Genomic DNA, 24,826 nt, shown 5'->3' with positions numbered 1-24,826 from the left:
ATTAAATAATAATCGTAAAAAAATTAATTTCTTAATCACTTGGCCAATATCATATCAAAACCACCACTGTTCTATCGGAATCTGTAACTTTTTGAAAAATCTTATATATTATTTCCGAGTTTGTGGTTTCGTGTCGCGCTATCTTTGACTTTTTCTGCGCTTGAGTAACGTGATATTCGGCTTACATTATCTCAAAGACCATATGAGGCGCATGGTACAAAAAAAAGTAAATAAAATGGTTCTGAAACAGTGAAATCGTATTCCACTTACTGCATTAAAGTAAAATTACTACTGATACTCTGCATCAGTTCCTTTCTCAAACACACCCACCCCAACATGTCGCGCAGAGCGCGGGTTATGCTAGTGAATAATTAATCGATTGATTAATCAATAAATCAAAATACCCTTTATAGCCAAATCATTTGTTCACCGTCGTGTTCAAATTTCATCTTCCTGGCTCAAAAGGTGCGTGAGATATTGCCAGGATGAGAAACAAACAAAATAAATAAGTAATTAATAAATCAATAATAATTAAGTAATTAATCAAAAAATAAAAATACCGTTTTTTGCAGCAGCACTTCTTCACTTTTGTCCCCAAATTTCAGCTTGCGAGCTCAAAGGATGTTTGAGATATCGCCCGGACAAACAAGAAAGCAAAAAAAGGAAGAAAACAAACGGAGCAAAAACTGAGTGCTCCCTTCCTCCAGAGCCCAGCGATGACGTCATGCACCGTTTGAATTTGGAATTGACCCTATGCACAAAGCGAGTGACGTCACAGCGGAAGGTAAGGCTCCGCCATATTGAGTGGCAAAAAATCATGGCTACCACGCACGTGTCACGCGAACTTCTGGGCTATTTCCATGGATAAGATGCTATTTCTAAGAAGAGGTCCTGCGAAAAACTGAAGCTGTGTGGTCTTAGTGAAGATCCTTATATTATTTCAAAGGATAAATGGACAACAGAAAGGAAATTTTGGCCACGAACCATTTTCCCTGACATCTATGTTTACCTTGTTGAAACGCCGAGTCCTTACACTCAAGCCCATCTGAAAGCCTTCAAGAGTATGGACGCTCACTCATATTATGTCACCGGGTTTGTTCGTGACATAATCTTGACGAAAGCTGACAAGAACTGTATTATTGTGAGAGCAAAGGTCGTAAGCCTGTTTTCTTTCATTAACCTCCGCCATCGAAGATGGATGGAGGTTACTGTTTTCACCCCTTTCTGTTTGTTTGTTTGTTTGTTTGTTTGTTTGTGAACAGTATTACGGAAAAACAACTCGACGGATTTCGACGAAACTTGATGGGGGTCCAAGGATCATGCCATTAGATTTTGGACTTGGTCCAAAATCCAATATGACCGCTATGGCGGCCAATTTGAAGAAATATTTGAATTTTTCTTTTTTTGCATTTCTACATGTTTTAAGTGATTTCCAACCCCCCCCACCCTCACCAAAAAAAAAATTGTTGGAGAAAAAAAAAATTTTGCAAATTTTTTTCAACAAAATTGATTTTTTTATTTTTTTGCATTTCTACATGCAAGTGATTTCCAACAAAAAAAAAACATGCCAAAACTATAATTGCGGCTGATTTTGGAACTTCAGGTGGATATACCCACGTAAAATCAATTTCTGTCTCAATGAATCTAATTATGACGAATGAATTGAGTTTGCAAAAGTTAAAAGTAAAAGGGAAAGTTGCAAACTATAACTCTGTGAGTACTGTTGACGTCAAATTGAATGAATAGGAAATCAGGTTCACTTGAGTGACCCAGCAGTGTTGGCGGCGGAGGTTTTGCACTCTACCGAGTGCTCCCCCTCGAGTTTCACTATTATTGTATTCGTTGTTGTTTGTTTTGTTCAGCAACCAGCGTCACTTTTTTTAACCTGACTGCTGCCACAAGTTAATTTCAAGTGAAGCTCTTGTCTAAATGCTAAGTTTGTAGAAAATCTTCGTTCGTCAGTTTGCTTACAGATACATCATATTTTTTTCCATGACAAACATCCGGTGGAATGCCACGCTGCTGTCGATATTTCCAAGTGGTCGTTTTTTATGTATTATATATATATATATATATATATATCGATGTGACTTTCTGTAGTGAAACAACTCAGAACTGTGCGCGTTAGATAACTGTTGGAAACGCGATCTCGCCTCTCATTTTGTCAATAAAACAAGGGATATAATGCATTTTAATGATACAAATCAGACAATATTTTGTAACCACCGGCTATTTAATACCAACTACTGAAATAACGTATCAGAAATTAGTTACATACCGGAGACAAAATGAAGGCTACACAACCAGTCATGTTCGCCAGGTCGCCATTTTTCTCTTCTCAGAACCGATATCCAAAGATTTCGTCGGTCTACTTCAGCGGGAAAGCGGTAAAACTGCCCTCCGGAGCCTTTAGTACATCCCGGGGCACAACAACTCTTACCCGTTTGCAGAAAAAAAAAATCGCTTGCTTGGAAATAACGGTGGAGTTGAAGTGGAGACTATCGGTTGTTACGGACACGATATACTTTCTTGCCACTCAATATGGCGGAGCTGCCACAGTCACGTGACCGGTGACGTCATCTGAATAAGGCCTATTGGGAAGGAGCGTTGTCCAATACAGTAAAATAAATGGAAGTAAAGAAACTGGTGCCAGCACAAGGCAGTTTCACCAATAAACAACAACACCTAAAAATAACTTTCACATTGACGAAATAAAAACTGGGATATTGAAAATCACTTCCGGTTCAAGAGAAAGGAATCGTGCTCGTTTTGAAGAAGAAGAAGAACCAAAAATGAACATTTTGAAAGAAATAAAGTTCAAAGCGAATTAAAAAAAAATCAATACCGCTTCTAAAGAGGTGTGTTTGTGTGTTGAACAAGGAAAAGTAGAAATAATAATGATGATGATCATCATCATCATCATTTCGGGGTGTGTTGTTATCTTTTTTCCCCCTTCTTATTCTTCTTTTTCTTTCTTTCTTCTCCTCCTTCTTATGCTTCAACTTCCTCTCTCTCTCTCTCTCTCTCTCTCTCTCTCTCTCTCTCTCTCTCTCTCTCTCTCTCTCTCTCTCTCTCTCTCTCTCTCTCTCTCTCTCTCTCTCTCTCTCTCTCTCTCTCTCTCTCTCTCTCTCTATCTCTATCTCTATCTCTATCTCTATCTCTATCTCTATCTCTATCTCTATCTCTATCTCTATCTCTATCTCTATCTCTATCTCTATCTCTATCTCTCTCCTTTCTCCTTCTTTCTCCATTCTCTCTCCTTTCTCTTTCTCTTTCCTCTCTCTCTCTTTCGCTTTCCTCTCTCTTTCTCTTTCCTCTCTCTTTCTTTCCTTTCTCTTTCCTCTTTCTCTCTCCTTTCTCTTTCTCTCTCCATTCTCTCTCCTTTCTCTTTCTCTTTCCTCTCTCTTTCACTTTCCTCTCTCTTTCTTTCCTTTCTCTTTCCTCATTCTCTCTCCTTTCTCTCTCTTTCTCTCTCTCTCTCGACACAATAAACATGAACACTTTTCCGCATTCCCAGTAATTCATCAAGAAGTCAAGTTATTACCTTCAGTGAAACTCCATTCGGACATTCGATGGTTTTCTATCTTCTGAATGTCGATATTTTCTGAACCCACAGCTTCAACAAGCTCAATGATCTCTTAACAAAATGTGGAAGGATCGTGCTGGTTCCTTCACTGCTGTATCAGAGATAGGCTGTACCTCAATGGCAGTGATGACTTCTCATCATGGTGGTACATTCTGTAATGGCCATGACGTGTCTTCACAGGTCAGAGGTGATGTAAACCAAAGATGGCCCAAAAGGATGTAACTTATTAAATTTCTGCTTTTTAATCCGATAATTGAAAAAGGGTCGTTGCACCGAATTTTGTGATGCCAAAGGATAGTTCAAGTGAAGTAGCATGTGAGGGTTAATGTCGAGGTTCCCCTTTAACTCACCTTCTCACCTCCATCACCAAAGGTGGATGGAGGTTATGTTTTCACCCCTCTGTCTGTCTGTCTGTTTGTGAGCAGGATATCACAAGAAGATATGAACAGATTCGGCCGAAACTTGGTTGACAGTTTCGGCTGTTTGGAACGCGGTATACTTTGGGTGACAAAGTGGGTGACAAGGACGAATTGATTAGATTTTGGTGAAGAGTCGAATCTGGATGCGAATGTGAGAATTATTTAATTTCTTCAGTGATTCTTCACTGTTGAGAGATGGGTCCAAAAACGATATATAACAGGATATCTCAAAAGGTTGCAGACGGATTTGGACGAAACTTGGTGGACAGGTTTCGTGGGTGACAAGGAAGAATTGATTCAATTTTGAAGAAATGGATCTGGATACTTAGAACTTTAAGTGATTCTTCACCATTGAGAGATGGGTCCAAAAATGATATATAGCGCGATTTTTCAAAAGGTTATGGACTGATTTGAACAAAACTTGGTGGATGAGTTTGGTCAGTGACAACAACAAGGTGATTAGATTTTGGGAAAAATCTGGATGCAGATCCAGCCTTTCAGTGGGATTCAAAACGGAAACCGTTCAGCCTGGCGGAGGTATGCGATCTACTGAGTACCATTCTAGTTAGATGATGACTTTCACAATAAGGAAATAATTAATGCACATCGCTGAGATTGTGACGTTGTTGTGGGACAGCAGCCAATGGAGTTACACGAAGCAATATGAATTTTTTCTGGAGGAACATGAATTGTAGGGGAAAAAATTATTGCTTGGGAATCCTGCCTGGAATTCTTTCCAGTAAATACGTTAATTCAATGTTCCAATGTCGGGCCGTAAAGAAGATTGGATAATTTGTTTTGTCTATTGCTTTGGCGAAGTTTTAGGATTCAAATATAATGAATACATCATTCTACAATCATAAGTCATAAATCATAAATACATATACATAAATCCAGGTGCAATCATTCCATATGAAAAAGATGTATTGTATGGTCAGCCAACTGTCATGTGTTTACTTTACCGATACTTTGTGTGATGGTGGAGACAGACTGCTATTGAAAGGTCAATGCAGGATTTTGAAAAAGGTCGTGGGTGGGGGTTCCAGAGCACCATCTCAACTGCATCCCTGTCGCCATCTCGGATCTGCCTTTGTCACGGTATTGATTATAATGGCGGTCGTCTCGAAAAGCTGCAGATAATCATGCAGACACATGAACCAAGCAAGCACTCTAACATAGGCCAAGCCTGTGTTCTGTTCAGAAGTGTACGAGGTATGACTACACCATGGAAGACAAATCCTCGTCAAGCATGTGAGCAAAGCCATGAGTATGAGAATGTGTTGGTTGCTTTCTGACATAGTCAATTTTGGACATACGCCTTTGCTTTTCCCTCCATAATGAACCACACATTTGGCTCAGCGGTAGCCTTGCATCTTTATCATCATCATCACCACATGCGTACCCTCTTTTTTTGAAAGCATCCCAAAATAAGTCGTTAAGTGGTTGTTGTTAAGCTTTTTTGGAAATATATTTTTCCACATGCAAGTTTTGAGCTTGTGAAGGTGTCCAGTATCAGCTGAACTGTCTTTACAAGATATTACCAATATAACCAATAACATGAACATTATAATTGGGTTGCAGAACTAAACATGGATAATGAACTCAGGGTTAGTGAAGGAAAAGCCTGCGAAGTCACTCTGGTCCAGAGTGAGGACCAGCAAGCGGTCCACCGGCGTCATCGTGACAGAATCAGTGGTGAAGGCCCTGTCGAAGTTACCAGCATCACAGCGGTCTTTCTGTGGAATAAGGGGGAATTATGGAGCGGAGAGAATAGACAAGGAGATGATGGCAAAAGGAAACAAATAACCATGAATATACAAAGAAGAAGGTGTGGACTCAAAAACAACACAATTGCACAGCGAATGATGTGGGTAACATGAGGGATGAACATCAAATATCACAAAGAACTAGAGAACCGCAATCGCAAAGCGATCGCTAAGAGTAAGCCTCCCCATGATGATGCCTGATACGTTTTGAAGTTTATGATCCAATGATGGCTGTATTTGTTTTGTACTGCCATATGACCTTGACCTTCAACATTTAGGGATAGAGTGTAAATTAAGAAAATGCGTCCCATTCCACAATATATCCATAAAACTCAGCATCATGATAATCCGGACGAAAATTATTAAAGTCATGATCAAAAATGTGCTTCTTGTTAATTAGGTCATAATCCGAAAAAGTAGGTCAAAGAGATGAATCAAATATTAGGTGTGTAACTTCAGTGCTGATACACTATTATTATGCAAGCTCATCTTGGAAAGCCAGGCGGTCATTGAGATTTGGCAATGGAGAAATTGAACGACAAAAAAACGCATTTTTTTTTTCTCAGACCACCATTTCACCTTGACCTTAAACTTGGAGTCATATGACAGAGGAGAGGAGATTGGGACCATACTCTGTGCAGAGCATTGGTGCTGCTTAAGCAGTCTCATTGGCTGTTGGGCACAATCCTGGATGGGTCGCCACTCCGACCCAGGATACCAGCAAGCTGGCACTCATTTTGCCGACCTCGGAAGGATGACAGGCAGTCAACCTACCTGATTTTAATTCAATAGTCAAGGGGGGATTTGACACTCAGGACCCTTGGATCCCAAGCCTACCACCCTAACCATTAAGCCAACACCAGGCACAATATCATGTGCTGGGAATCATTCATACATATTTTGAAAACCTGACATGCTGGCTAAATTCTGACTACAGATTTGAAATCAGCGGCCCAGATTTAACCAAGAACACCTGTATTTCCCTCAGTAGTAGACAAAAAGTTTATTTTGTTGCCCAGTGTGTTGATGCAAAATTTAATTGTGAAAGTCCCAGCCAGATCCAGGATACATCTCGGAAATTGGCAGAAAAAATGAGAAAAACTTAAATGGTACTTTTGTACTAAACGGAGTGTAACAGCTTGACCTTTAACCGAGGGATATAATGAAAATTAACTGCAAATGTGCCTTGCTCTCGGCTATCTAGAGAGGGCAATTTCGTTCTGATTGGACAAACCTTAGTGGGGTTTGGTGAAAAAAATGTTTAAATCTCTATAATTAGGTCAGGAACTTAAAATTAGATCAAGGTCAAAAAATAATATCAACCCCGCATTGTTTTTATTCCCACTATTGATGCAAAATTTAATTTCAAAAGTCCCAGCCGACTTTGAGATTCAGTTCATTGGTAGAAAAAAAGGGAGAAGGTGCTGAAGGTGCTGGACCTTTGTGTATCAGTAGAGGATAAAGCAGGGCTGGCAGGATAGCTTCCGCCTTGGAGGTATACAGTTGCCTTTTCGCTGTTGAGCCTAGGTTTTAATCTTGACCCAGCTATAAACTGTTATCCTGGTGTAAACCATCCCCCAGGTGGATATTATTTTTTCTAAGTGGTGGTTTAGTACTCCTAGGGGTCTAACAAATGATGGGGTACCATTAAAAATCACACCATGACCGAAGTAAGTGGTTCAGGTTGGCATTTTTAAAATGGAATAGGCAAAGCCAAGAAATAAATGAAAACCATTAGAATTACCCTTTTGAACCCTTCAGAATTGCCCTGAATTACCCTTTTGAACTACCCTTGAGAACCCTTTGGAATCCCCCTTTCATATTACCCTTTAGAATTACACTTTACAATTACCCTTCAGAATTACATTTTATAATTACACTTTAGAATTACATTTTATAATTACTCTTTAGAATTACATTTTATAATTACACTTTGGAATTACATTTTATAATTACACTTAAGAATTACTCTTTAGAAGTAACTTTTATAATTACCCTTTATAATTCTTCTTCTTCTTCTTTCGGCTGCTCCCTTTCGGGGTTGCCACAGCGGATCATCCGTATGATCCGCATAGTGATTTGGCACATGTTTTACGCCGGATGCCCTTCCTGACACAACCCTGGTCGCCTCTTACGACACAGGGATATGGTACACCTATTTTAACCGGGGTATACACCGGCCCAGTACACTGGTACTCATTTCGCCGACCTCGGAAGGATGACAGGCTGAGTCAACCCCCTGGTGTATTAATTCAGTGGCCCAATGGGGCTTGAACTCAGGACCTTTTGGATCCCAAGCCGCTGCCCTAACCACTGCGCCAACACCAGGCTCCAATTACCCTTTATAATTATACTTTATAATTACCCTTTAGAATTACACTTTATAATTACCCTTCAGAATTACATTTTATAATTACACTCTAGAATTACTCTTTCGAATTAACTTTTATAACTACCCTTTATAATTACACTTCATAATTACCCTTTAGAATTACACTTTATAATTACCCTTCAGAATTACATTTTATAATTACACTTTAGAATTACACTTTAGAATTACATTTTATAATTACACTTTAGAATTACTCTTTAGAATTAACTTTTATAATTACCCTTTATAATTACCCGTTAGAATTACCCTTAAGAATTACCCTTAAGAATTACACTTTATAATTATACTTTATAATTACCCTTTAGAATTAAACTTTATAATTATGCTTTAGAATTACCCCTTAGAATTAACCTTTATAATTACTGTTATGAATTCAGGACCCTAGGATCCCACAACTATCCTCCAACTCTATCATATAATTACACTTTAAAATTACCCGTTAGAATTTCACTTTCGAATTACACTTTTGAATTACCCTTTGGAATTACACTTTGGAATGACCCTTTAGAATTACACTTTAGAATTACCCTTTAGAATTACCCTTTATAATTACACTTTATAATTACCCTTTATAATTGCCCTTTAGAATTACACTTTAGAATTAGCCAAGAGGGGTGGAGGGGGGGGGGGGGCGTGAGGCTTAATTATGGAAAGAAATCTAGAAAGATCAGCAGCATCATGTGAAGGCGGCACACCAAAATTTGCAACATGAAATGTTCACACGGAATCACAAAAGCTAACATCAGTGAACGGTTATGGGGCAGTGTGTTGACTCTTTCAAGTAATGTGATTTGAAGGATAAGGAGTGGGTGGGGGGGGGGGAGGAAGGCAAGTCCATATTTCCTGTTTCTCTCCATCTTTGGACGTTTGCTCAAATTAATGAAACCACCTGATGGTTCACACTGGCAAGAGGGGGAGAGGAAATAACACCCTGGCATTTTTGCTTATCTGTTCAGAGCAGCCAGCAACAGGTTTTCTTTTTATATTTGTTTTGTGATGTTAGAAAATGATATTTAACACATATATGAAAGCCTGGTGTTGGCTTAGTGGTTAGGGTGGTGGCTTCGGATCCTAGGGTCCTGAGTTCAAGCCCCGTTGGCCGCTGAATTAATACACCAGGGGGTTGACTCAGCCTGTCATCCTTCTGAGGTCGGCGAAATGAGTACCAGTGCGTACTGGTAGAGGAGCACTGCATCAGCGACACAGTCGCGCTTCCAAGAAATGATAGCTACCCCGGCAGCTTAGCTGCCATATGCAAGAAGAAGAAGAACACATACATGGTTTGTATAAAACCTTCAGGCGAAATATTATGATCCCATTTATTCCTGAATATATAAGGCTGGCAGGATGGCCAAAGGGGACACACACTTTCCTCTAAGCTGAGCTGTCAAGCCTGGGTTCGAATCATGACCAAGCTATGAACTGTCATCCTGGTATTTCACAGACAGGGTGATTCATCAATGTGTGTGCTGTCCCTCAGATGGACGTTAAGTTTGGTGTCCTGTCTGCTGGCATTGGTGGGCGTTGAAGATCCTACGTTGTCCTTCGTGAAGCGTAAGTGAGCAATGTTGGTGATGAAAGATTTGGGCAAAAATTTTCCCCAGTCGACCCCATGAGGTGGTGGCAGTAATTGGGGCTGTTAATGAAGTAGAAGCAGTTGAGAGATTGTTTACCATGTAATATTTGCTGTGTGGCCTGCACTTTCCTCCAAACATTCCATTGTTTTGCTTTTCCAACAGTCAAAACATAACTCAAAGCAAAAGGCAATTGTGAAAGTCTCTGAAGAAATCGAAGGGGGGTGTCAACAGGAATACAACGCTTTAGGGTGAGGGAGAGATCATTTAAGGTGTCATTTGTAGAGTTTGAAGAAGCTGGACCTTTGTGTATCAGCACAGGATAAAGAAGGGCTAAAAATTAAATGTGGAGGTATGCACATTTGCCTCATAGCTGTTTAGCCTGCATTTGAATATTGACCCAGCTATAAACTGTCATCCTGGTGGAAACCATCCCCTGGATGGACATTAAACTGGGTGTCCGGTCTACCGCGTGAGTTGGTGAACGCCAAAGATCCCACGATGTCTCTGGTTTCCAAATTCCTGCTCTAACCACAGGAGGCACTGCATTAGCAGCACAGCTGTGCCCCAGCAAAATGATACTTCCTGTATATATATATATATATATATATATATATATATATATATATATATATATATATATATATATATATATATATATATATTGTTGCGGTATTCACGCCCGCCGGCGTGCTGACGGCCACGTAACTCGAATCGCGGCACGTCGCCCACCGGACGGACAATCCAGTCGTGACCCTCTCGGACTAACGCCGGGAACCAGTCACGGGTGGACCTTTCGGTCTCACCGCGATCGAGCCAATCAGCCCCCGCGTGGGATAGGGTTGCTCGCCAAATTCGACCTACCTAAGTACCCACGCGGAGGGTAGACCGGGCGATCGCACCTCGCCGCAGGTCGACTTCGGACACGGGCCACTTAAGCGACCCGTTCCGTACTATCAGAATAACCGAGCGGTGTTATCGTCGACCTCGACGGTTCGATTAATTATCGGGCGTATTCAGCCCACTACCAACCCTTTACGTGAAGCAAGATGAGGATTCAATGGGAGAAATGACGAAGCGAAGCGGGAAACAGTTCAACACAAAGCACATTTATTCGCGGCACACGGGAAGCACACATATTCAATTCCACCAAATGCACACAGAAAAGAAAAACACAATTCCATTTACACAAAAAGCAAATATAAAAGCGAAACACAATGCAGAGCTAATACCGACTACCGAGCACACGGCAACACTTATACAATTCTACTTCACAGACGGCGCCGACAACACATACCCAAAACCAAGGAAAAGAAATACCCTCAAGGATGAGGCGGGCCTGAGGCCGAGACCGGGTCGCGCCTACCCGTCTGGTGATGAGACGAGGAGCGGCGATGGCGCCTCAACTCCGCGGGCCTCGCGGGCAGTGTCTGGTAGGGGGTGGGAAAGGGGCCCCCTTGGTCGCACTATCTCAGCGCGGGGGGAAACAGGAGGGGGTTGCTGATGCTCGGGGTATAGAGGATTTTTATTATCCCGCGACGAGCGTCTCCACCTCGGCCAGGTCGCGCTGTCGGCCTCCCTCGGGTGCAGCTCCCTGCACGACGCGAGCACCCCCTCGTCTGCCCTCGCCGCCTTTCCACAGCTCCGTCCCCTCCGTTCCGACTCCAACGCACACGACGACCAGCTCCACCGCCCGCGAAGTCTTGACTCTCTGTTTCCGACTCTCCTACTCTCCTGCTCTCCGCCTCTGGACTCTCCTGGACTGACGAACACGGTCCTTTTATCCGCCCCGTAACTTTGCCTTTGACCCCCTCCCTTTGACCTTTCACCTCGCTCCCCATTGGCCCGAGAAAAAGTGGGCGTGAAGGCTTTTTGATCCATAAATTTGCATATATCGATCGTCCTGGAGGCGGGGCCAAATCGCCCCTCGCTCACCGATTGGACGGCAAAAAGTGGGCGTGTGTCGTTTTTGATCCGTTTTTGAAGCACAAAATCCGTGATTTTGTACATGCTGTTCGGCGCGCGCCCTGCACGAGTCCAACACCGGTACCCACAGCGGGGCAAGAACGGTGGCGATGCGACGGTTGCGAGGTATGACGTGAAGGTCGTGGCGGTTGTGGTGAAGCGGCGTTGTGGTTGGTGGTTGATGTTGTGGTTGTGGTGGTAATCATGGCGGTTGGTCCAAAATAAAGATAGCAAAAGAAAAACGGCTATCCTGAAGAGTCGCAGCACGCATAAATGACATGTATTCCCACTAGACAACGGGGTTGGGCCTAACTACACATATACTTGCCGAGATACCTCACCTAAGGGACCTGAATGGTGGTTTGCGAATTTGGTAACCACAACAATATATATATATATATATATATATATATATATATATATATATATATATATATATATATATATATATATATATATATATATATATATATATATATATATATATATATATATGAAAGGAAGGCTTGAAGGAAAAAGAAAGTCTTCCTTTCCTTTCATTGAACCAAAGCTTGCTCGACCTGTGCAGCCTCAGGTTGACATTTATGTTTGTCAGTGTCATTATCATAGTATTGTTATGAGTCTGACCCCATTGTTTCCACATCCTCCTCCAATTTATATTTTGACCGAATGACACTACCTTTCTTCATGTGCCGTTGCTTTCTTTTGTTGTTAGATGACTTGCATATGCATAAGTCCTGCTGGAAGCCATCATCGATATTGTTAATACTGTTGTGGGCCGGGGGTCGGTGGCGAGGACGACTGTGAGACGGAACAATAGGGCCGTCTCCCACCGAACACCCGGAATTAAAAGGTCGTCACCCCGGATAACTCCGGAGTCGATGGGTCACTTGAAGGACCGTGGTCGCCAATATTTCGACGGCGTGAGGTAGGGTCCACTTGTCTATTCCAATTTACCCAAGGAGTCATGCCGTCTAGCTACCGGGGAAGCCACACCCTCGGCATACTCTGTCCGAACAGAGTCGCATGTACCGACTCAGGTCCGGCGTAACCGAGCGGGAGTTACCAGAGCAGTGCCGGTCCCAATAACAATTCAGGGCACAAACGGCCTCACTACTTCTCAAGCCCGCACCATGCTGGATCAATGTTAGAAACGACAGGCAACGAGCTGGTACATTTAACAGGGGTTTATTTTACAATAATCATGAAGGGAGACAGAGCAGACATAATCACAAATATAATATGCAATGCACAGTGAGCGAAAAGCACTTAATTCGACTTAAAAGACTGGTGCCCCCCCCCACACACACACACACACACACACACACACACACACACACACACACACACACACACACACACACACACACCCAAAAAGAAATGGGGCCGGTTGGCCTTTATTCGGCCCTTCAGCCTGGGAGAATAGGCGAACTGGAGGGTCAGAGTCTGGCCGGGTACCTGTCTGCCGCGTGCGGTTTCTTCGAGACGAGCGAACCAGGATGGGACCAGCCACATCGAGCGCACCAGCAAGCACAGGACCACGGAACCACCGAAAAGAACCGCCAAACCAGACACTCCACCAATGAAGTGAGGACCCCCGGAAAACACCGCAGACCAAGACCGCAGACTATGACGACTGCAGACCAAAGAGCAAAAAGCCCAGATGACGACGACTCCTGATGCACACCAAGAGCTATGGCGACCCCTTTCTCCTCCGACAATTCCAACCCAACTCCAGCGAACACTCAGGGGAGCCCAGCGATTCTTATCCCTCCCCCGGACGGAGTGGGGTGACCGGTCCCCTGAGGTAATCTTTGCCCTGATTGGACAGGGTTTCGTGGGGTGATGTGCTGGCCATCCGTGATTGGACAGGGGAGGAACCCCCTCCTTTCCTGGGCGGAGTCGGTGTTCTGAGGTGAGGAAACCTCCACTCACGTCCGTGGTCGAACACACGTGGGCAATGGTGTCGAAGGTGCGAAGAAGTGAAGGATTGATTTGTTGGCGTTGGGTATTGCAAAAATCTAACTAGAAAATAACTCGCAGAGCACATTCACTTAATCACCCATTAAACATAGGGACGGGACCCTGACCATAAACACATACTTATCGAAATAACTGAACTGCAGGGACTGCTGTCTGTTTGTGTGCAAATGGCTGCCAGATTCGTAACAATACTGCTAATTATGGTTCATGACAAGAACAACAAGAAAATATGCAATCAAAGATTGCAGACCCTCACCAGGAGTGGTTTTGTGTGGTGTTTGTGTACTGGAGTGTTATGTAATTAATAAGAGACATAATTAGAACTGCTACTTTATCACTTCTGGCAGTGATGACCAGGTACCAAGACGCCCCGCTTTGATCGGACACCTGACCCATGACGTTTATTATTATTCATTATTCAATTGAATAAAGAATGGGATTAAAATAAATTCAATTCAAATCAAATGGAAGACCAAATTGGTTCAGTCCTGCATTGGAGTAATCATAAGGAACCAAACAAGAAGCGAATACTTCGATAACGCGCGGCTGGGGGCAGTAAAAGTCTCAGTTAAGAATGATGAAGCAATTTTGCAGTTATAAAATTTAAATGTAGACATGGTGAATTAGCATGCATGATGGGAAGAGTTGTGACGTTGGACAAATTTCTATTTATAGCCCTCACATCAAAGTGACGTACGTGGCCATAAGTGTGACAGAAGACACAGGACAGAATAGCCAATTATATAACAGCGCGATGTCGCCGTGTTGTAACAAGCAAAAAGAAAAGATGAAGTCATCAGGAGGAACCTGGATAGGATTCACATTTCAGCTGCTACTCCTGGACCCTCAAATCTATCCAAGCACAACCAAGTGAACCTCATTAAAAAAAAACAAAAAAAAACAATCAAAAAAACAAAAAGAACCCACATCAAAAATTAAATAATTCTGCCTGCCAGACCATGCATCTGATCAAGCTGAAATTTAAAACCTGTATCCAGAATCACGACTAGATCAGAAATGTGAAGTCTCACATCTATTGATGAAGCAGTTCCAGAGAAAACATTATCTAATATTTTTTCTGCAATCCTTGCCTGGTGTTGGCTGAAAGGTTCGGGTGGCAGGCTTTAGATCCGAGGGTCCTGAGTTCAAATCCTGCTCAGCTGATGAATTAATACCAGGTGGGGTTAACTTGGCCTGTCATCCTTCCGAGGTCGGCAAAATGAGTGCCAGCATGCTGGTATACTGTGTCGGAGTGGTGCCCCATCCAGGATTGTGCCCAATAGCCAAGGAGACTGCGTAAGCAGCACCAACGCTCTGCACAGAGTATGGTCACAATCTCCTCCTCCTCCTCCTCCTCCTCTCCTCATTCAATCCAATATGGCTGCCAAACCATGTGACCTATAATATTGTAACAGTCTTCGCGCCCGCCGGCGTGCGACGGCCACGTAACTCGAATCGCGGCACGTCGCCCACCGGACGGACAATCCAGTCGTGACCCTCTCGGACTAACGCCGGGAACCAGTCACGGGTGGACCTTTCGGTCTCACCGCGATCGAGCCAATCAGCCCCCGCGTGGGATAGGGTTGCTCGCCAAATTCGAACTACCTAAGTACCCACGCGGAGGGTAGACCGGGCGTCGCACCTCGCCGCAGGTCGATTCCGGACACGGGCCACTTAAGCGACCCGTTCCGTACTATCAGAATAACCGAGCGGTGTTATCGTCGACCTCGACGGTTCGATTAATTATCGGGCGTATTCAGCCCACTACCAACCCTTTACGTGAAGCAAGATGGGGGTTCAATGGGGAAAAAGACGAAGCGAAGCGGGAGAACAGTTCAACAATAAAGCACATTTATTCGCGACGAACGGAAAGCACACAAATGCAATTCCACCAAATGCACACAAAAAAGAAAACACAATTCCATTTACACAAAAAGCAAACATAAAAGTGAAAACACAGTACAGAGCTAATACCGACTACCGAGCACACGGCAACACTTACACAATTCTACTTCACAGACGGCGCCGACAACACATACCCAAAACCAAGGAAAAGAAATACCCTCAAGAATGAGGTAGGCCTGGGGCCGAGACCAGGTCGGGCCTACCCGTCTGGTGATGAGACGCGGAGCGGCGATGGCCCCGCAACCCGCGGGCCTCGTGGACAGTGCCTGGCAGGGGGTGGGAACGGGGCCCCCTTGGTCGCACTATCTCAGCGCGGGGGGGAAACAGGAGGGGGTTGCTGATGCTCGGGGTATAGAGGATCTTTATTATGTGCGCGACGAGCGTCTCCACCTCGGCCAGGTCGCGCTGCCGGCCTCCCAGGGGTGCAGCTCCCTGCACGACGCGAGCACCCCCTCGTCCGCCCTCGCCGCCTCTCCACAGCTCGTCCCCTCCGTTCCGACTTCAACGCACACGACGAGCAGCTCCACCGCCCGCGAAGTCTTGACTCTCTGTCCCGACTCCTTCGCCTCGTTCCGACCTTTACTACTTCTCGTTCCCGTTCTGCTGACTCTCTTCTGACTCCTTTGCGACTCCCTTCTTCCTCGTTCCGACTTTTACGACTCTCTTGCAACTCTCCGACCCCTCGTTCTCGTTCTGCTGACACTTTCGCTCCGACTTTTACGACTCCTTTGACTGACGAACACCGTCCTTTTATCCCCCCGTAACTTCGCCTTTGACCCCCTCCCTTTGACCTTTCACCTCGCTCCCCATTGGCCCGAGAAAAAGTGGGCGTGAAGGCTTTTTGATCCACAAATTTGCATATATCGATCGCCCTGGGGGCGGGCCACCCCTCGCTCACCGATTGGACGGCAAAAAGTGGGCGTGTGTCGTTTTCGATCCGTTTTTGAAGCAGAAAATCCGTGATTTTGTACACGCTGTTCAACGTGCGCCCTACACGAGTCCAGCATCGGTGCCCATGAGTGGCGCGAGATGACGGTGATGCGATGGTGGCGAGTTGTGACGGTAAAGGTCGTGGCGGTTGTGGTGAAGCGGTGTTGTGGTTGGTGGTTGATGTTGTGGTTGTGGTGATGGCGATTGGTCCAAAATAAAGATAGTAAAAGAAAAACGGCTATCCTGAAGAGTCGCAGCACGTATAAATGACATGTATTCCCACTAGACAACGGGTTTGGGCCTAACTACACATGCACTTACCGAGATACCTCACCTAAGGGACCTGAATGGTGGTTTGCGAATCTGGTAACCACAACACTACCCCCTTCCCTTTTACAGACTCGTCCAGTCGTCAAATTTTCGTGTGCCATCATGTGTAGTTTTCCCCCTAGTACACTTTACCTACGGATCCCTGAGTGCGACATTCATGGTATTCGTGTCCCCAAAATAAATAACCTGAGGGCTGCGTAACTACCTAAACAAACTCACTCACACGGACGACTTAAATAAAATTGCCGGCGCTAGACAGACATGCCGGGGCGCACTCATATTTACAGTACATCTTAACCTTAACTTACAAATTTTACACTAAACCATGGCCCAGGATCATTGAACTCTGCAAAAGAAAAGCAGTTAGCAGGGAGCCAGGCTGCCCACATGCAGTCTCTGGCTCAAACAATGCAGGTGACAGGGAACGTGGCTGGCTGCTCACACGCAGTCCAAGGCCTTCCCTTTTGAACTGAACTCAGTGAACCACAACGGTGCATGGGCTGCACAACGCAGTCTCCGTGCCAGCTCAAGTGGCACACGCAATGAGCACAACGAATGGATGCATGAACACAAACACGGTGCACGGGCCGCCACCGCAGGCCCGCGTTGCAGCCGCCAACAGGGCAGTTCTCGCAGCTTGCAAACTGTTGCTTTCTGATCCTGGCGCACATGGAAATGAACAGGGGGGGCAAAGCAAAAATTGAACGGGGCTGGTGAACATGGGCAGTGGGCATGGCATGGCAAAGGTGAGCAGGCAAACACAGCCCGCAGAAGAAGGCCGCTGCAGGCAAACACAGCCGGCAAACGAACTGGCCGGCACAGGCCTTGAAGAAAAACAGCCAGCAGATGAACTGGCCGGCACAGGCCTTGCAGAACACAGCTGCCGATGAAGTTGGCCGGCCTCCGCCTTGAAGCAAAACACGGCCAGCCGATGAAGTTGGCCAGCTCTTGCCGTTCAGTGTAGGTTGGTGGAGGGAGTGCGGTGGTGCTGGCCACTCGGAAGGCGGGCTCGGACCTACCTACCTGTCTCCCTCCCAACCTATCGCCTTTGCCTGTCACTGTACATACCCACTCCCTTAATTTGTCAAACCCCAATTTAGCCCCAACTTATTTTTTTGTTGTTTTTATTTTTACTTCCCCACTATAAATCGTCCCCTAACCCCCTTTATTGTCTTTGTTCGGCTAACCTATCCTGTCACCTAGCCTACTCCCAACCCCTACGTTCCCTTCCCGGAGGGGAACAAGGGAGAGCTAGCGTCCTGTGTCGAGGCCCAACGAAGCCTCAGAATGGCCTCCCCAGAGTTCGGCGATCTAACCCAAAGTGGGTCCAGCGGCCCACAACGACAGCGAGGGGATGGATGGTGCGGAGGGGTACACTTCCTAATCTACCCTATCCATTTAACTGTTAAACTACCCCGGGGCTTTCAACAAGCGCCTCTCGCTTAAACTATTGGTTCTATAAACCCAGATTCCCGTCGCCTGTGTTGGTGTCCTCACAATTTCGGGCCTCGCCCCCCAATTTTCTCTCCGTGCCCTCACACGGTCTCCTGGCTGGGACACGTGGCTCCCTTTGGCAGGCACGACCCTCTGCCGATTCTCCCGCTATGGCACCCCGGGCACTACACTGCCTCCGAGCCTACCAGCTCCCTAACACCGGGGAGTGCCCCCCATGGCACCTCCCCTGAAACGCACACGTGGCAGGCCGGCCTCCCGGGCCCCTTTCCGAGGGTCACCCGTGCCCACAACACTGCCCACGCGGCTAATGGCGCCCCGGGCCCCCACACCAAGCAGGCGCACCCGTGCCCACTACTCTATCCCGGCCCCCCATGGGCCCTTGGCCTACCGCGGCCGACTAGCCTGGTGCCCGGGGTACCCACTCAGCGATACTCACCTTTCGCAGCCACGCTCCCAAGCCCGTCAACAGGGCTCCTGCACCCCTCCAAATGGGTTTCGAGCCTACACTCCCACCAACAACAAAACGACCTCCATTTTTGTTAATTTGACTAACCCAGCTAACTTACTCTACACTGACCCCGGGGGCCCTTGGGCGGGAGTCACTCCTCCCCCCAATCACTCATCGCACCATGCATTCCCCATTCGCTCCATACACACAGACCCGCTGGCCTCACTCACTCACTAAGCACATGCTTCCACCTCACTCAACATGTCTTCACCTCATAACTCACCAACTCTTCAACACACACACCACTGAACTCTACCATTCTTCTAACTACATCCCCTAACTAACTCGTGCTCCCACGTCGTCCCTTAAACTAGTAGCACGTTCCTTTTAACACTACGTAGCTAAACTACGTCCCCTCTACACATTCACAAGTCTGTCCATGTCCTCAAATCATCAAAAATCATTTCCCATTTTCCCATCCTAAATCTGGCTACAATCCCTCGAACTAATCCATTCCACGGACTCCATGAGGACTTACCCCTGCCCCATGAAGTCGGTCTAACTAAGCTAACCCTTCCCCCTAACTAGTTTTCATCCTGTGCCCAGGGTAAGGGGGTCTTTCACCCCTTGCCCAGGAATCCTGTACACCCGAAAGTGAGGCTTGCTTTTTTTTTTTTTTCCATGCGCAGCACCTGCGCGGCAACTCAGAGCTCGCGCACTTTGCACCTGTCCGTGACGTCATGCAGCTGCACGTGTTCCTCGTCCCTCCTTGGACGGGACCATCCGGCAGAGATACCCCTCCTGCCGGATTTCAACCCCACGTGCAGCCATGACGTCACCGTGCGCATAAAAAAAAAAACAAGCCCCACGTCTCGAGGGGTTCCCCACGCGAACACATGTGCTTTGCCCGTTGGAGCTTAACACACGATCGCGTGGAGAACCCGTCCGGTCCAAATCCGTTTACCTGCCTAAACTTTGTCCGTCCGCGGGATCGGCAAATCCACCGCGTGCGTTTCCGGACCGGGACTTCACTCTCGCAAGCGAGCACGTGGTGGTCTCGTGCGTTGCACAGCACGAACCGCGTGCTCACTGCTGGGTGAACCCGGCACGGTCCGCGAAACAACTGCAGCCGCTACTCGGCTTTCTCTCCTCTGTCGCCGTCGTCGTCTCCATTCCACACACGCATACCTGCGTGTCACGACGCACACAGTCCACACCATCACATTCACACGGGGAGACGCGGCTGCGTGCTCCCGCATGCCAACCGACATCTCCCTCTCATACCGCTCTCTCACACACACGGTCTCCCTGGCACACAGCGACCTTGCACACGGCCGTTCACTCACGCGTGCCTCACTACTCACACACACCATACTACTCACACGTGGTGCTCCATTCACTCGCGCGGGGGCACTCACCCGCGGTGCCTCACCCACGCACGCGAGGGCACTCAACCGCTGTGCCTCATCCACACACCGTGCCTCACTCATACACGCGGGGGTACTCACCCGCGGTACCTCACTCATACAGGCCGTTTCACTCACACCCACGGCCTTTTCCACACACGGTGCCTCACCCACACACGCGGGGGCACTAACCCGCGGTGCCTCACTCACACTCCGTGCCTCATCCACACACGGCGTGCTGGGAAGCACGTACTCCGGCACCATCGCCACCACACCACTCACACGTGGTGCCTCACTCATACTGGCCGTTTCATCCACACACACGGCCTCTCTCACACACGGTGCCTCATCCACACACGGCGTGCTGGGAAGCACGTACTCTGGCACCATCGCCACCACACCACTCACACACGGGGTCGCTTCCACACACGGGGACGCACTCACACCTTGCACCACACACACAGGGACAACCACACTGGGGATTTGTGTCCCCACAAGGGTCTCCGGGGCCTCCATACCCCCCAAGCTCTCCGTGCACCTGTCCACAGCACTCGTCCCCTCAACCTCGCAAAGCACGACCGAACTCACCTGGTCGTGACTCGCCTCAAGGGGGCATACTCCCTCCCCTCGTTCCTGGAGGAGGCCATCCAGCTGCTCACACCGGGTCCCCACACGCTCCGCGAGCTCAACCTCACTGTCCTCCACTACCTCTGTGTGTGTGTGTGCGTCACTTACCTTGTCCAATTCACCCTCCATCTCCCGTGTCTCTATACATTTTATTCTTTCTGTCGTCTCCTCGTGTCTATTGGTCTCTGCTTCTTTCTGGCGTCTTTCCCTTATCTTTATGTAGGTCAACCTTGCTTTCTCTTTAAGTCGCTCCCGTCCTTCCCTGTTTTTCACTCCTTGCTCTTTCACGATCTCCGCGTACCTCATCCTTGCTTTCCGTATTAATTGTTCTTTTCTCTCCCTCGCAATTACTTTCACCTCGTCTCTTGTCTCCCGAATTACTTTTTCCTTACCCGCCTCCACCGCGGGCCTGTCAGCCGTTGCACCCCCTTCCAGCTCGTTTGTTCCGACACGTGGAGTCGCCATTTTAAGTTCCCTGCTCACGGCCTTCATGCCCGCCTGCAGGCATCGGCCCATGTTCTGCGTCTCACCCCGTAGCTCTTTCATTTCTTCTTTCATGTTTGCTTCCATTCCGTTTATTTGCTGTGTATTCGCATCCATCGTCGTTTTCACTTCATTTGTATTTGTATCCATCTTTTCATCCATTTTTTGTGTATTCGCATCCATCTTTTCGTTCATGCCTTTCATTTCGTTTTTTATTTCATTTGTATTTGTATCCATCGTCGTTTTCACTTCATTCATTTGTTTGTTCATTGCCGCCAGCATGGCTAGCTGAAGGCCATGTTGGATGCACTCAGCTGAGCCGTTTCGGCAAGGGTTGGGGAAGGGTCTTGGTGGAGAGGGGGAGGTGTCATACACCGCGGCCGCTGCCGCACCCACCTCGGGCCTTGGGTTCAGTTGGGCGAGTCCGTGTTCCTGCACAATCAACATTTCCTGCTCGGGGATTCCATCCTGGACCATGGACTCTACATTATTACACATATACATTTCTAATACCCCCGGCTCCCGCTCGCCTTGAGACGCCATCTTGCTTCTCGTGAAGGGTTAATTTGCTCGCTCGTAATTTGGAGGGAATCGGGGGTCGCTTCTCTCACCCCTGGACCGATTCCCGTGAATTTCGCTGGAGACAGGAGAGCCTGTTGTCCCGCTCTCCAATACCAGTGCCGCGAGGAGGGCGATGAATTTGTATCCCACTCCTGACACCAGTGTTGCAGTATTCGCGCCCGCCGGCGTGCGACGGCCACGTAACTCGAATCGCGGCACGTCGCCCACCGGACGGACAATCCAGTCGTGACCCTCTCGGACTAACGCCGGGAACCAGTCACGGGTGGACCTTTCGGTCTCACCGCGATCGAGCCAATCAGCCCCCGCGTGGGATAGGGTTGCTCGCCAAATTCGAACTACCTAAGTACCCACGCGAGGGTAGACCGGGCGATCGCACCTCGCCGCAGGTCGACTTCGGACACGGGCCACTTAAGCGACCCGTTCCGTACTATCAGAATAACCGAGCGGTGTTATCGTCGACCTCGACGGTTCGATTAATTATCGGGCGTATTCAGCCCACTACCAACCCTTTACGTGAAGCAAGATGGGGGTTCAATGGGGGAAAAAGACGAAGCGAAGCGGGAGAACAGTTCAACAATAAAGCACATTTATTCGCGACGAACGGAAAGCACACAAATGCAATTCCACCAAATGCACACAAAAAAGAAAACACAATTCCATTTACACAAAAAGCAAACATAAAAGTGAAAACACAGTACAGAGCTAATACCGACTACCGAGCACACGGCAACACTTACACAATTCTACTTCACAGACGGCGCCGACAACACATACCCAAAACCAAGGAAAAGAAATACCCTCAAGAATGAGGTAGGCCTGGGGCCGAGACCAGGTCGGGCCTACCCGTCTGGTGATGAGACGCGGAGCGGCGATGGCCCCGCAACCCGCGGGCCTCGTGGACAGTGCCTGGCAGGGGGGTGGGAACGGGGCCCCCTTGGTCGCACTATCTCAGCGCGGGGGGGGAAACAGGAGGGGGTTGCTGATGCTCGGGGTATAGAGGATCTTTATTATGTGCGCGACGAGCGTCTCCACCTCGGCCAGGTCGCGCTGCCGGCCTCCCAGGGGTGCAGCTCCCTGCACGACGCGAGCACCCCCTCGTCCGCCCTCGCCGCCTCTCCACAGCTCGTCCCCTCCGTTCCGACTTCAACGCACACGACGAGCAGCTCCACCGCCCGCGAAGTCTTGACTCTCTGTCCCGACTCCTTCGCCTCGTTCCGACCTTTACTACTTCTCGTTCCCGTTCTGCTGACTCTCTTCTGACTCCTTTGCGACTCCCTTCTTCCTCGTTCCGACTTTTACGACTCTCTTGCAACTCTCCGACCCCTCGTTCTCGTTCTGCTGACACTTTCGCTCCGACTTTTACGACTCCTTTGACTGACGAACACCGTCCTTTTATCCCCCCGTAACTTCGCCTTTGACCCCCTCCCTTTGACCTTTCACCTCGCTCCCCATTGGCCCGAGAAAAAGTGGGCGTGAAGGCTTTTTGATCCACAAATTTGCATATATCGATCGCCCTGGGGGCGGGGCCAATTCGCCCCTCGCTCACCGATTGGACGGCAAAAAGTGGGCGTGTGTCGTTTTCGATCCGTTTTTGAAGCAGAAAATCCGTGATTTTGTACACGCTGTTCAACGTGCGCCCTACACGAGTCCAGCATCGGTGCCCATGAGTGGCGCGAGATGACGGTGATGCGATGGTGGCGAGTTGTGACGGTAAAGGTCGTGGCGGTTGTGGTGAAGCGGTGTTGTGGTTGGTGGTTGATGTTGTGGTTGTGGTGATGGCGATTGGTCCAAAATAAAGATAGTAAAAGAAAAACGGCTATCCTGAAGAGTCGCAGCACGTATAAATGACATGTATTCCCACTAGACAACGGGTTTGGGCCTAACTACACATGCACTTACCGAGATACCTCACCTAAGGGACCTGAATGGTGGTTTGCGAATCTGGTAACCACAACAATATCATGCATGTGAACCTTTTGTTCCTCATGGATGGGCAGTCATATGTGTAGTTTTGCCTCGATCTGTTCAGCCACTTCAGAGAAGAAGATTCTTGAAGGTTTAAAAAAACAAAAAAAACAATATGGTTGCCGAATCACGTGACCGATAACGTCATCAATTTTCTTTTCCATTTTATCCTGAGATGACTCAAAATTTTTCAAACTGATCAGATGTAGCGTTCCACATGTGCAATTATGACGTCATAACGAAGGCACCTATGATGTCACCAAAAAGTCACTTATTTACTATGAGGAGTACTTGCCATGTGCCAAGTTTCAATTTTTTCCTTGGTGTTTTTTCAGACAGAGGTCCGAATTTTTTCCATTTTTCCAAGATGGCTGCTACAACACGTGTTGTAGTTACGTCATAGTTACGATTAAAACATTCTCCATGAGTAGTCGCACTTATCGTGAAAATTTCGTCTCACTCCGACTGGCGGTTGCAAAGAAAAACACAAAAGTTCTGTTTGGATAAACAAACAAATGAGAAGTCGCTGGCAGAGCGACAACTTTAGGAAACGGAATGGCAGTCGGTGAAGTACATCCCTCCGCCAGGTTGAATAGTTTACATTTTGTATGCCACTGATAGGCCTGGATTGAATCCACACCTTCAACAAAATCGAATCGATTTGTTCTTGTCTCCGAACCAAATCCGTCCACAACTTTTTGAGATATCATGCAATATCGTTTTTAGCCCCATCTCTCAATGGTGAAGAATCAGCAAAAAATTAAATAATTTTGTATCCAGATCCGGATTTGTATCTTCACCAAAATTGAAACAATTCTTCCTTGTGGCACTCCCAACCTGTTCACCAAGTTTCGTGTGAATCCATCCAAAACCTTTTGAGATATTGTGCCATATATCGTTTTTGGCCCTATTTCTCAATGGTGACAAATCACTTATAAATTCTCAGATCCAGATCTGGATTTGGATCTTCACTAAAATTAAGCATTTCTGTCATTGGCCAGACGAGTACA

At 47.0% G+C, this 24,826-nt stretch overlaps 1 protein-coding gene across 1 annotated transcript in view; it reads right to left on the bottom strand.

Annotated features, from left to right (window-relative positions):
* Positions 1 to 3,029: 3,029 nt before the first annotated feature.
* The window catches only part of LOC147025399 (protein kinase C alpha type-like), a 325,473-nt gene continuing 303,676 nt past the window's right edge, over positions 3,030 to 24,826 (bottom strand). Inside the window, exon 17 of the mRNA XM_085886367.1 lies at positions 3,030 to 5,741. Coding sequence (XP_085742493.1) covers positions 5,589 to 5,741 — 153 coding nt within the window. The 3' untranslated portion in view covers positions 3,030 to 5,588. The remainder of the gene's footprint in view (positions 5,742 to 24,826) is intronic.

The sequence above is a fragment of the Eptatretus burgeri genome, chromosome 6, assembly GCF_056783735.1.
Source record: "Eptatretus burgeri isolate ZD-2024b chromosome 6, Ebu_testis_v1, whole genome shotgun sequence".
Lineage (NCBI taxonomy): Eukaryota > Metazoa > Chordata > Myxini > Myxiniformes > Myxinidae > Eptatretus > Eptatretus burgeri.
The sequence above is the reverse complement of the archived record's forward strand: the minus strand, read 5'-3'. Positions and strand labels throughout refer to the sequence as shown.